This window comes from Stigmatopora argus, chromosome 9 (assembly GCF_051989625.1).
Source record: "Stigmatopora argus isolate UIUO_Sarg chromosome 9, RoL_Sarg_1.0, whole genome shotgun sequence".
NCBI classification, from domain to species: Eukaryota; Metazoa; Chordata; class Actinopteri; order Syngnathiformes; family Syngnathidae; genus Stigmatopora; species Stigmatopora argus.
The window spans coordinates 18,845,647-18,858,948 of NC_135395.1; the positions used below are offsets into that span (position 1 = coordinate 18,845,647).

At 45.2% G+C, this 13,302-nt stretch overlaps 1 protein-coding gene across 1 annotated transcript in view; it reads left to right on the top strand.

The window, feature by feature from the left end:
* Positions 1–13,302, top strand: part of spock1 (SPARC (osteonectin), cwcv and kazal like domains proteoglycan 1) — a 32,882-nt gene that overhangs the window by 17,681 nt on the left and 1,899 nt on the right. The window contains exons 4-11 of the mRNA XM_077608589.1: positions 704–784; positions 7,277–7,391; positions 8,085–8,220; positions 9,423–9,543; positions 11,856–11,975; positions 12,150–12,371; positions 12,442–12,504; positions 13,113–13,250. Of these exons, the coding sequence (XP_077464715.1) occupies positions 704–784; positions 7,277–7,391; positions 8,085–8,220; positions 9,423–9,543; positions 11,856–11,975; positions 12,150–12,371; positions 12,442–12,504; positions 13,113–13,250 (996 nt within the window). The remainder of the gene's footprint in view (positions 1–703; positions 785–7,276; positions 7,392–8,084; positions 8,221–9,422; positions 9,544–11,855; positions 11,976–12,149; positions 12,372–12,441; positions 12,505–13,112; positions 13,251–13,302) is intronic.

A 13,302-nucleotide genomic window follows, 5' to 3' on the forward strand; every position in this document is an offset into this window, starting at 1 on the left:
AGGTCAACCAAGGTCACTAACCCGAAGACTGACGCATTCATTGTAATTCTGCTCAGCCGTTAACATGATAGTTGAATAACCAAATATGAACTTTTCTCCCTGCACGCAACAAAGGTTTTTGTTTTCCACTTTAGCATAAGTGGCTGCAAACTCTTTCAAGCGTCCAAATTAGCCCGTTTTGTTTCGAAGAACAATTAGAATTTGCATCTTGAAATGAAAAAAGCCTTTCAAAAAATGGAGGTTTGCAATTGTTACGCCGGTAGCAACAATTCCATAAATGTTGTGTTGCTCTTGGAAAGGCCTTCTGGCACGGATGCGGTTTAATTGACCTTATTACAACAAGCGTTTGGATTTATTTATGACCATCTGAAACCATCTGGATGCTTTGTGTTGCAATTACAAATCTGTGTGCATTTTTTTATTGTTTTTTATTGTGGTCATTGACCAAAGACCACAAACCACTGCAGATAAAAAAGGAAACATGAATCCATGTGAAAATATAGTATTTATTGATTGAATCTATTTGAATGAGTGGAAAATACTCAAGTCTGAGTAAGATAGTGTGCCTTGCTTGTAGGATTCATGGTGACATTTCCCAAATGAAAAAAATCTGTGTTTGCTGTGAATGAATTGCTTCGCAGATATGATCTTGACTTTCGCTACCTTGACTTTTATTATATCTCTGTATGTATTTTTTTTTTAGAGGGAGCGACCAAGCCTGGACGATATGGACACCCGGGTAGCAAAACCCGCATGAGTCCTGCAAAGAAGGCCACACGGGATGGTGAGTTTGAAAAATGGTTTTCAACGCGTCCAGTTGTTGCTCTTTTCAGAAATGGAATGTATTTGTAACCTATTTCAAATTTCGATCCAACATCCGTCTCGGCTCTCGCGCCATTACGTCAGCGTGGCACGGCCAGATAAGGCAGCGCTCCCGAAAATAGAAGCGTGCGTGGCTAATGCGCGTGCAATTATCAAAGCGGTTCCCTCCAGGAACACGCCGCTATTTTCAGGCTTACGCTAACATGGTTGGAGTAGTGGGAAAACACTCAACATCTCCACTAATTTGATCAGGGTTAAATCTCCCCCCTGGACCGCTTGTCAGTTCTAATGGTTTTGATTTTGCGATGCTCCATAAGATGAGGACGTACAGATGTCCAGATGTAGAGATTGTGTGGGAGTGGAATGAATGAGGCTGATGTCGTCCAGAGAACGGAAAATGAAAATCTGGAGAATGGGGTTGAAATATAAGGAATGTGGTTCTTCTAATGCTCTTCATATGAAAAAGTGTGATAGGTTTATTATTAATACACTTTAATCAAAACAGGGAGACATCATTAACATACACTGGCTACAACTTGCAAGGAAAATCACTGCCAACTCGCCCTCGTCCAGGAGGATTCTAAAGAAACGGCATCTTCCTCTGTCAATTTAGTCGGCACATAATCAAAACATTTGAGGTAATCTGATTCAAACAATTGCATAAGCTAACCGAATAACACCATTAAGGTCAAAAAACAAATGCCACATCAATCTCATATTAGATCGGAACCAAAAACACCTGCGTAACAATTTGCACAAGTAAGCATACAAGGTGACCTGAGCGGATCGGAAACCGAAACAACTGCGTAAGAATTTGCACGAATAAGCATAATAATTTCTTTATAAGGTAAACAGAGCGACCATATTTTTTAAACAATAATGCGAGTATTTTCGGAAGTTGATTCGATTATCGCCATCTGCCGGAATCCAAGTCAAAGCAATTTAAGAGGCCCTTGTAGATCTTCATTGCCAACTCAGATCAACAGTCTCGGCCTGGAACATGGTGTCCTGTTCAGTCAATAGTCCTGAAAACAATTAACTGGCCTCGAAAGCAGCTGTGGGCGGAAAGTGTCCTCGAGCTTACTCGGTCCCAACAAAGTATAGCACAAATTAAATTATAACTTCATTACCTATTAAATGCTTAATGAACATATAGTAACATCCCAGAATAAACCCAACAAAGTGTGAGAACAGATTTTTTTATGTTGGGGAAACCGATATTGAGCAATGTTGATTGAATTCCTAGTGCTGTTTTTGTCGGGTTTTTTTCTGTATTGGGCTAAGTTTTATCCTAAGTGATATCCTATGAGACCTATTTCCATGCAAGATGGAGGCTTAACGAACAAAAGACTTGGCAAAGCTGAATCAAATCACAACTTAATTGTGCGCCTTGTACTATATTACCGAATGGGTAATTGTTGAAAAAAAAGCAATGATGTGTTTGGATATAATTGAGCATGAGAGGAGCTGCATGTCAACACAGCGTAATCTTGATATCAAGAGCTTATAGAAGAAGAAGAATAAATCCACAAGAGAAAGCATAGCCTCTGACTAAATACTCTTATTTCATCTGCATAGTAACAAGGACTAATCAGACCTGATGTAACAACATTCCTTTGCAAAAGCCCAAATCTATACGCGTGTGTGTAGAAATTGCAGAGTAGGAAAGCCTGTTGATATTTGAGTGGATTCTAAATGACGTCTCAAAATAGTAAGGGCACTCTGGTGAATGGCAACATGTATTATAAGAGTTTTTCTTTATCACATTATTACATTCGAGGGCTCGCGCACATTTTTGGATCCTTTGTGGGCCATGATAAATCTCAAAATAGTCCGCTTATGCACAGCCAGGCGTACGTGAAGAGTTTTTCTTTATCGTCATTATTACATCGGAGGGCTCACACACATTTTTGGGGGGGATCCTTTGTGGGCAATGATAACTTGCTAGATAATAAGAAAAGAAAGAGAAAAGCAAATTCCCTTCCTTACCTATTTACTCTTGGGCACACTTTGATATGTGTTTTTTTTTTTTAAAGGAAAAACATTGAAACGATAAATATAAAAGGGCGACAACCAAAGAAGAAATTTTTAGTGAGAGTAATGGAAGAAACATATTTTGTATAGAGCAAATGAAACCTTTACATTTCTTTCGTCCGAGCCAGCCAATCATCGAAATGCTACATTTATGGCTTGCAAGGGAAATTGAAATAAAAGCTGATTTGTAAAGTGTACGTAAAGCGTGACCATAACAACTTGCACCTGAAATGTATCCTTCACGCTGTTCCGCTTTGAAGCTGCCTTCAAAGACTTGAATTTCCTTCTTTACTGCTCCTAAAAAAAAAGAAAATACATTGCTGCCAGCAACAAATTGCCACCCCCATACAAGCCGCCACTTCCACCATATTGTATATGGTTATTTATGTTTATATTTGTAGCGTGGTGATGATGAATATTTCGAGTGAAGCGCAGCCCAGCCGAGTCTGACACGCCAGATGGATTGTTCCATATGCCCGCAATACAAACACGACACGGATCAATTTGGCAAAGATTGGACGGAGACCTTTTTAGAGAGACCTTAATATACGGCCGCCGATTGGATGGCGCAGTGGCAATATTTTTTGTCCTCAAAAGAGCTTTTGGTGACATTCTCTGCTTTTCAGTTAAGGGTCAAATGGTGCGTAATTCAGACCAAACTTGAGAAAGGACCTATCAACTGTTTGCATTTTTGCCATAACATTCTAGCACAGGGGCAGGGAACCTATGGCTCGGGAGCCACATGTAGCTCTTTTGATGGGTGCATCTGGCTCTTTGCCAGTCTGTGAGCTAAAATATGGAAATCGCTGTTGACAGAACTGAGATATTACATTTAGATCTGCTTTAATCTTCATTTTTTTGCTTTAATCTTCATTTTTTTTGGCAGTAGACTCTTCTGGAATGCATCCTCTCATTGATTAGCAACAATAAGATTTTTTTTTTTTTAATATTTAGCTTTCTCTACTTTAAAAGTGGTGAAATTACTAAAAAAATAGAAAAGGCACTCATTTACATGAAATGTACATCAAATTCGTAGTATGGGTCACAAGGAATAACATTGGAAAATATGAATTGTTTGTGTCTCTCTTCGTCAAAAAGGTTCCCGACCCCTGTTCTAGCAGATAGTTGCTTCCTGGCCACGCCCCCTTTTCCCTGATTGAATCGCCATTAGGATCTTATTTTAATGAGGAATGTTAGTGTGGTTCCGGTAAAACCTCAGAAATAGACCCGTTGACAAGAATCGCTTTCACGGGAGCGGGCTCGACAGCCACGTGACGAATCGATAAATCGACCAATCCCGTCAATCCCAGCAAGATAACTAAAAATGAGCGCGTTGCTGGCCCATCCCCGCCTGACCCCCCGTGCCATTTTCCACGTTCTCCTCGCTCAACACGCACAATGTTACGACTGTGTTTTCAATCATGAATTTTCCGCCCGGTGAAGCCGTTCTGTCACTGCCCCCCCACCACCACCCATAGCCCCCCCGCCTCCCGATCCGTGTTTTCATCTCTCCATCATCCTTTGCTTGACTGGTTTTCACGGGCCAAATGGCAAAACCCTGAGGAGTATCGACTGTACGTGGAGGCGCTTTTAGCTCCTCATCATCTGTTTGTCTTGTTTCCCTCTGTAGCACCCCCAGAAGAAAGAGCGTTTTAATTAGTCAGGGACGAAAACGAGGCTGGTGTTTTGAGCCATGGACAGAATTTGTCCTTTGGGGGATGCTTGTTGAAGTTCTTGTTTGGTGGTTAAAAAATTAAAAAAGGACAGTAGATCAGGAAAGCGCTCATTCTGCAGGAATGGGACAGAATGGCATTGACTTTTGCACTCGCCCGCCATTGGGAATGTTTCTCTGGGAGCGGGAGTAAACACGCACTCCCCGTTTAAAATACTGCACCTGGTCCAAGTCCAGCTCCGTGGCAATGCATCTGAGGTCACCCTTTGGTGTCTGATGGCTCTTTTCAGCAATGCGGCCTCTTTTATTAAAGCCCACGTTCCAATCAATAGTCTCCATTGGGGCCTCCTAAGGGACGCAGCCATGTTTTATCAAGGCTGACACGCTCTGCTTTTCTTTGGGCCTCTTAAGGAAGTCAAACACGCGGCGTGACTCGAGCTTTCGGCGGAATTAACGGCCGCCTGTAATTGTGGTAAGAGTTTGGCTGGCTTTTTTGAAGTGTTGCATACATGGAAAGGTCACTCCATCCACCGCAAGGACAAGTACAGAAAAAGAAGCCAAAAAACAGAACCCTCACCCTCAGAAAAACCCAATCCTAGCAGTACCTGACCAAGGAGCTGCTTAATTTGTGGATCCATCAACAAAAAAATACAGGAATAATCCCCAAAACAAAACAAGACAAGACAAAAACACACGCGAACAAAACAAGGTAGCAGCCCGCAATAAGAAAAAAAATGGCCGTCACTACTTTATAGTACAGCCTATCTCATGATGACTGCGTAAAATATAAGAGCCAAAGAGGTCCAAAAACGTTTCGCTGCTTAATTAACTCCACATTTTGATGTCTAGGGCAGCATATATCATTTGTCAGAGTTTATGATGTCAGACTGAGATCAAATCCTTCATTTACGCCGCTTTGTCTTTATTTCAAATCGGCGTGGAAGCGGAGGTCACAGACTCGCCATCCCTAATTGTCCTCTAGTCGTCTGTTCTAGCCGGATCCCAGCTCCGCCCATCTTTGCGCCTTTTCATCCTCTTAACGCGTCGCCCTCTTCGCTACACTCGTCCGTCACTCCCCCGCGGCGATAAAGTCATTTTCGAGTGAAGTGAAATAAGATGGCTTTTTCCCCGCCACTGATAGATAGAGGTGAGGACATTTCCAAATAACCCGGTGATGGAAAGGCGGCGCGATATGGCGGCCTATCGCGAGCGGAGGGCGGCGTATCATCGCCGAGGAATACCGACCGTTTCCAAATGTCTTCTTTGCGTCGCCCGTCTGCGCACGAGCCGTTCTGGAAACGATAAGAACTTAAGCTGTAGTGACTTGGTTAGTGGAGTTCACGTAAAAAAAACTGTTCTCAAATCAGTGTTGACAGTCATTGCCCGTCAATGCTTTTGGCATTGCAATTCTCACAGAGAATCCAAACATCATAATCACACCGGCGTATTTGGCCGTAATGCTGATAAAGTGGCTTGTAAACACAAGTGCATTGTGGGATGGGGTCAGTTTATAGTTTGATCTCATCATTTGCCAGATGGGCCACAAATGCAAGCCATTATCCACCTAATGAAGACAAGGACACTCGTTTTTATATCACGCCAGCGCTAATGTCAAGGACTTGGGCGGGATTTACGGAGTGAGCCATTTGGAAGTAACAAAAAAAAATTGAGTTCTTTGGGTTAAAACTGGCTCTCCACAAAATCATTTCTCATTTCTTTCACCTTGAATCTGCTGTTGTTTGTGTCAAGATGTGGTAAATACAGATGTTTTGTTTTCATGTTTTGGCACAACAGATGCCATTAGTCAAGAATTTTTTTTAAACCCTAGTGATGGAATAATGATTAATACCATTTAATCATTATTAGTAATATTTAATTAAACAGGAAGACATCGTTAACATACACTGATTACAACTTGCAAGGAGAAATCACTCATAACGCGGCTTCGTTCAAAAGTATTTCTGACGAGCAGGATACTCTTCTCAAAGCTAACCGAATAACACCCTTAAGGTCAAAAAACAACTGCGAAACCGAAAACAACTTTGTAAGAAATTGCAGAAGTAAGCATACAATGTGACCCGAGCAAATGGGAAACCAAAGCAACTGTGTAAGAAATTGCAGAATAAGCATAATACTTTCTTTATAAGGTAAACAAAGCAGCCGTATTTTTAAACAATAATGCGATGATCGCCATCTGCCAGAGTCCAAGTCCAAACAAGGTATGAAGTCTCTTGTAGATCAGCATCCTTGGCTTGGAACATAGGAGTTTGTTGCCGTCAATAGTCCTGAAAACAATGAACTGGCCTCGAAAGCAGCTGTGGGGGAAAGAGTCCTCTTGTTTGGTCCAACATAAAGCATCAATTAATTTATAGCTTTATAACCTATTAAAAATGCTTACAAAACATATCGAACAAGCGCTGATTGGCAAGAGCGTTTATTCGACAAATGTTATATCATACCTGTCAACCCCTGCCGATAACTGCCCTTATAAATGATTATGATTCCCCTTACAAACCCCCAAAAACCCTTACAAACACTGTACGAGTCGTACGGTGTTTGTAAGGTTTTTTGGGGGTTTGTAAGGGGAATCATAATCATTTATAAGGGCAGTTATCGGCAGAGGTTGACAGGTATGTTATATCGACAAACTGCGGCCAATTGATGAAATTCCCAATTGTAGGTCTGCCCAGACCATGGGGGGGCATTAAATAGCGCCTCTCTCAAAGACTCTCCGGTTTTGTTTCCTAGGTTCGGACAGCACCAAGGAGCCGTGCCTTAAAGTGCGCTGCCCCCCTCACAAGGTGTGCGTCAGCCACGACGACCAAACCGCCGTTTGCACCAATCGCAAGCAGGCAAATCACAGGTAAGACACCCCGGCGCTCCACTTTCCAGACTGGCCAGAAAGCGTAACCTTACACGGAAAGTGAAACGCTTTCAACACGTTGGCGAGAGCAATTAATTCCTGTCAAACAATGGCCTTATTTGTGGAGCGCGCACTCAGTCAAGGCTCAATCGGCTCTAATTTGTTTGTGCTTTCAAGCTGGCAATCCTTCCAATTCGCTCCCTTTTTCCTCACAAATGTTTCATCGGAACGGCTGGTGAAAGTCTTTCTTTTTTTTTGTCAGCGCCTTTAATGGATTCCTCATTAACGTGTAAGTCATTAGCTTCTAAATCAATGGCTTTGTATTCTTCCCAGCTCATATTGGACGACGAACACTTCCAATTTAGCGCTTAACGCGTCCAATGATTCCGAGGCAATCGGGAGTTTGCCGGCGCATCGCTCACTTAAGCCGCCGACCGTAAAATAATTTGAGCTCGCTTGAAATTGTTTTCGCCAGCGTCTCGTATCATCGTTTCTGCTTCAATAATAACTTTGTCACTTGATGCGTGGCGTTGAGGATTTGGATTCAAGACGTTCTTAATGGGGAAAAGATTTGATTGGCTCTGGCTCTGACTTTGACAAGTAGAAATGCACCCCGCTCTACAATTTTGGAATGTCGGGAAATTTTCCAATGGCTATCGATTCTGTCCGCGACTGACTTAACTTTTCACGTAGCGTGCGAGGACGGAAAGACGGCCGGGCCGGCCACAAGCAAAAGCTCCAAGGCTCGCCTCGCCGGAACTGCAGACTGTGTACGGCACCCCGTTCCCGTCCCGTGTGCGGCTCCGACGGACACACTTACTCGTCCAAGGTAAAATTTGCAAATTGTGACGTTGAATACAGAAAATCCGTCTTTTTCCCTCTATGCCACACTAGAATCATTGTTTCACCTAAAACATAAAATAATCCAACGGTATCATTTGACCAAGAAAGTGAATTTTTTTGCCTTTCTGTGCTCTGTTGACATTTTCTCTTTGCCCTGCAAAGTTCCTTTCAATTGTGTAACTCTAACTAAAATAGTAAATACTATACATTCCTGCTTCCAAGCAGCGTTAAACTGTTAAAACGCGGGCACTCCAAAGTTAACTTGATGTTTGAAGGGCAAAAAAAAATGACTATTTATTACAATATCCTGACATTTCTGGATTATTTTTACGTTAACACATTCATTAGCACAGACATGAAATCTATCCAAGTCTGAATATGGAATACTAGTTGTCCCCAATCAATGGCATTTTCCGAAGCGCCCCCTTCCCAAAGTTGGAAATACAGTCGTTAAGAGGGACAGGTCAGAGTCTAAATATAGATTCCCTACTATTCCTCCTGGACTGAGCCGCCTCGGCCCGTACCCTAACCTTTCCCGCTCTCTCTTCCGGTCTTATCGGCAAAAAGTCAAAAGAAATGGAGGAGCGGAATTAAGGTGGCGCTCTAATTCTACTAGAAGGATTTCAGGGCAACGTGCACTTTTCTTGGCTGGCAGCCACGCCACGTTATTACGAGAGACGTTCCTCTCATTAGATGAAGCAGGCGCACGGTAACCTATTAGGAGATGATCTCCTGGGGACCAGCCCGCAGTCTAAGTCAAGTCCACGACTCCTTTTTTTCCCCTCCTCTGACTCTGACGCTGTTAAAACATAGTTTCATTAAAAGCACATTAACCCCCGGAGAATGACAAGTCGAGAGATTCATGGGGCGTCTGGCATCGCAGACGGTAACCAGGGGAGGTCTGAGGTCCATTTCCCGGACTCCCTGGCTTACTCTGGCTCGCCCTCTCCGGACATCTCATTCAATAGCTCGACGGCAGGTACAGAGACTTGTGGCTTTGTTCATCAACAAATGCCAATAAAGCCCTATTTCGAAAGAAGCACGACTCACCAGCAAAGCAAAGTACCGCGTATTTATTATCGGCGGCGTCCAGCAAGAATAATTCAAACGAGGCTCATTCGAGCCTGGCCATCGATATCTTTTATTTCCTTGACCTTCTAACATTTGCTTGTTTTGATTGTGGGACAGTGCAAGATGGAGTTCCAGGGCTGCCTGGCCGGGAAGATGGTCTCGGCTAAATGCGAAGGCCAATGTCAGTGTTTGCCTGGACGAGTGCCCAGCGAGAACACGTTGAAAAATGCCAAGACGGGTGAGCCCACTTCTTCTTTTTCAACGTTTGCTCGGGATTTGGATGCTTCGGAATGGCTAGGCGGGCAAAAGTGGAGCTTTACTTTAGAGTTGATCCATTCTTCCTGGCAATTTTGGAGCTCAAGCTGCCACTTTTGGCTTTTCCACCTCCCACCAAATCTGCGCCGATCCCTCCCAACATCCAGCCATTCTCCTTCGCCGTAATTCTTTCTTTCTTATTTTTCCGCCTTCCGCTATTTCCCTGACAGCCGCGGCGAGCGCTGATGGAGTGAGTCGGCGCGTCTCGTTGTTCGTCACCAAAATAGGATTTTTTTGTGCTGATAGATGGAGAAATTCGGAGAGAAAAATGCCATCCAAAGTGGTGCAGGACAAAAGAAGGATGGATTGTTGTTGGAAATATTCCTCCCTTCTCTTTGCGGCATGATGGGAAAGAGGAGGATTCTTTTCATCCTTCACACTCTGAGAATTATGACCCGAGTTTTCATTGGACTTATGGTTTTGGGACGCATGCTCCGTTGTATATGTACTTGCGGCGTGCAAGAATTTATGAACTTGTCTGGGTCTCTTCCCAATGAGTTTCCTTTTTAAATGCGCTTCTCTCTAATGCCTCGCATTCCAATGTCACATTTTTTTGATTTCTCGCTGACTCTGGCAATATAAATGTCGCCCACGTGTGTGTGTGTGTCGCATCTCCCGACCCGATAGCATCTCGCATCAGATCAGCGGCACAGAACAGCAAACAGATGGAGTCGGCGCTAAAGGTGCGCGAGTTCGGGCACGCGTGTGTGCCAGATTGCGTCCCGACGATAAGACTCAGCATTTTGAACTTTGCTATTGGTAAACATGGAGACACATGCTTTAAGTGCACTTTTGTATTCCCAACAAATGCTCTACGGCGGTTTTATAGTCAGGAGTGGGCCGCAAAATACAAATAGAAATGTTTTATTCATTAACAAGTCAACGGGAAAATAGACTGTACTGAAGCTGGTATACAAACAACGCAGATTTGCTCTTAGAAATGGTTGAACTATTATAGTAGTTCTCATTTTCTTTGTCTTTTTGTACGTATTTTATGGATGAATCAATACAGTAAAGTAGCACTTATATTAGGATTTTTTTCTAAAAAATGTTACACTCGATCCGTCACGTCAAGCAGCGTCGTCGTTTTGGCTAAAAATCTCAAATGATTTGGTTCAGATTGGGTTAAAAATAAACCAAAACTATTTGAATGTGCAATTTTTAATACATTTGAGCGGTATCGGTATGGGCCGATCCATCGAATCGGGAGACTGGGACTCGACTCAGTGCGTGCAAAAATATGCCCTCCCTGTTAATAATAACCTTTTCACTTTGACGTCTCATAGCGTACGAGCACTCCGCCCAGTCAAAGTTCCTATTTGGCAATGAGAATCATCCACAGGAAATAAAAAGAAGCTATTTACCGACTGACCCTCGGGAAGGAGGCACCTTCTGCCCCGTTAGCGACTCCCTCGCGTTTCCATTTTACTGATAAATGGCCAGTGTCGGAGTAGCTGGCGCATCTGGAGAGTCGGCGCGTCAGAAGAGATGCTTATCGTAACCCAGTGGCCGGATAAAGGGCAAACCTCAGCCCACGTAGCCACCGCCCTATCTCTTTAAGCCGAGCCGTCTCGTAACCTGTTTGGCGACGGCGCCGCGTCGGCCGATTGTCTTTGCTCGTGTCTGTCTGAAGGTCACCCTGGTGAGCGAGCTAGTCTTTTTACACGTGGTACTTTCTCTTCGACGGTAGGACCGCTTTCGACCTGGGTCGAAGATGTACGAACAAGGACGTCGCCAGTCTGGAGGCCCACGTGAGAATACGAGGCCTGTCCCGTTTTCCTTCCTTTCCCGTGGCGGCTCTCACGGTAGCGATTGCGATCGGAGCGAGAGATGAGAAGAGCAAAACGGGGATGAGGTGGAGCAAAAGTGCAGCGGGCTGGAGAGCTCCACATCCAGTCACAAAGATGAAAAAGTGAAGGGGAGCTGGAGGGCAGTCTGAGTGGATATCAAAGGCAGACGCACAAGCACTTATCTCGGGGGTTGGGAAGGGGGAGAGAGCTGGCCAAGCCAGCCACTTGGGTCCAGCAAAAGGAACGGAATATCAAAGCGGTCCTCCCGGTCGGGAGAAAAGTTGCAAACGTGCAGGTTGGGGTGAGGAAACGGGCGTCTGGAATTCCATAGGTTGATAGAGAACGGACAAGTCCATCGCCGTGACGTCGAAAAACGTACAAAAGCGATAACCGACCTTTTTAGCAAACCGTATACATATCACGTATTGTGTGCATTTTTCCGCAGCCTGCACGGACCCGCAACTGCGCAGTCTGGCCGCCAGACTCAAAGACTGGTTCGGAGTTCTGCACCTAGATGCCAACAGAGATCTCAAATCCAGCGACGTCTCCGTCTCCGCCGCCGGACGTGAGTAGTACCTCGACGTAAAGCGTGCGCGTCGGCTTTTCGCTCCTCGCCGGAGACGTTCACGATGTCGCCGGCGGCGCCCTGGCGCTGTCGACGTGTCTGAAGAGATGAAAAGAAGCACGCCGGTGAACCCGGCGGGCACAGATGCTCATCCGAGCGCCGTGGGCTTTTCAGACTTTGACACCAGCATCCTGCCCATCTGCAAAGACTCCCTGGGATGGATGTTCAACAAACTGGACGTGAACTTTGACCTGCTGCTGGACCCGTCGGAGCTGAGCGCCATCTACACGGACAAGTACGAGCTGTGCACCGAGCCCCTCTTCGACTCCTGCGACTCCTTCAAGGACGGAAAGCTGTCCAACAACGAGTGGTGCTACTGCTTTCAGAAGCCCGAGGGTGAGAATGGACACGCCGGGTTCCACCTTTTCGGGGGCGGGGCTCCATTTTGCCTTTTCTCGGCACGCAGGTTCGCCTTGCCGAGCTGAGAAGAGCAAGATCCAGAATCCCGGGCGAAGAAAGAGCCTGATAGGTGGGTTGGATTGACGTGTTATTTTGACGGATCTTTTCCTTTCCCTTTTAGAGGAGAACCGTTGGGCATTTGCCACACAAGGCTCACGATAACCCTCTCGTAGGACGACAGGGGGGAGCGTTGTAGACCTTTCCACTATGGGAGCGCTTTTCAAACGTTTGCCTTTTCGTAAACGACAGGATAGGGCTATCTGGAAAAGTCATAAGATGGGGAGACGGCGGTATTGCGCTGGGTCGTGATACGAGGACATCGGAGTTGGCATTTTGGTGCTCTCCCACTAAGTTCCCCTGAGAAGGGTTTTCATTCGGTGCCATCTGGTCCAGCGTCGCTAACAACACTGTTTGAAAAATGAGTCTGGCCTGCTGTTTGTTTTGTGTGTTTGTGCTGATGTCTGCAGTGAGATTGTCTGTGTGTGTGTGTGTGTGTTTGTGTGTTTTATGGAACGTGCCTGCCTGCCATTAAGCAGGATGTATGACTATTGTCCCGCGAGCCTGTGGACAGTAATTGCTTGCCCAGCTCTCTCTCCAATAAAAGAGCGTTCACATCAGGTGATTTCTTTCCGTTGCGTAAAGGCCTCCCATGCCACGCGTTCTATTTTCCGCTCGCAGGTTCCTACGTTCCTCGCTGCGCCGAGGACGGCTACTTCAAAGCCACCCAGTGTCACGGCAGTACCGGACAGTGTTGGTGCGTGGACAAGTACGGCAACGAGATCGCCGGCTCCAGGAAGCAAGGCAACCCCAACTGCGGTGAGGGCGCCATCGCCGGCGTTTTCGGATTCCATTTTCTAACCCTAATTTT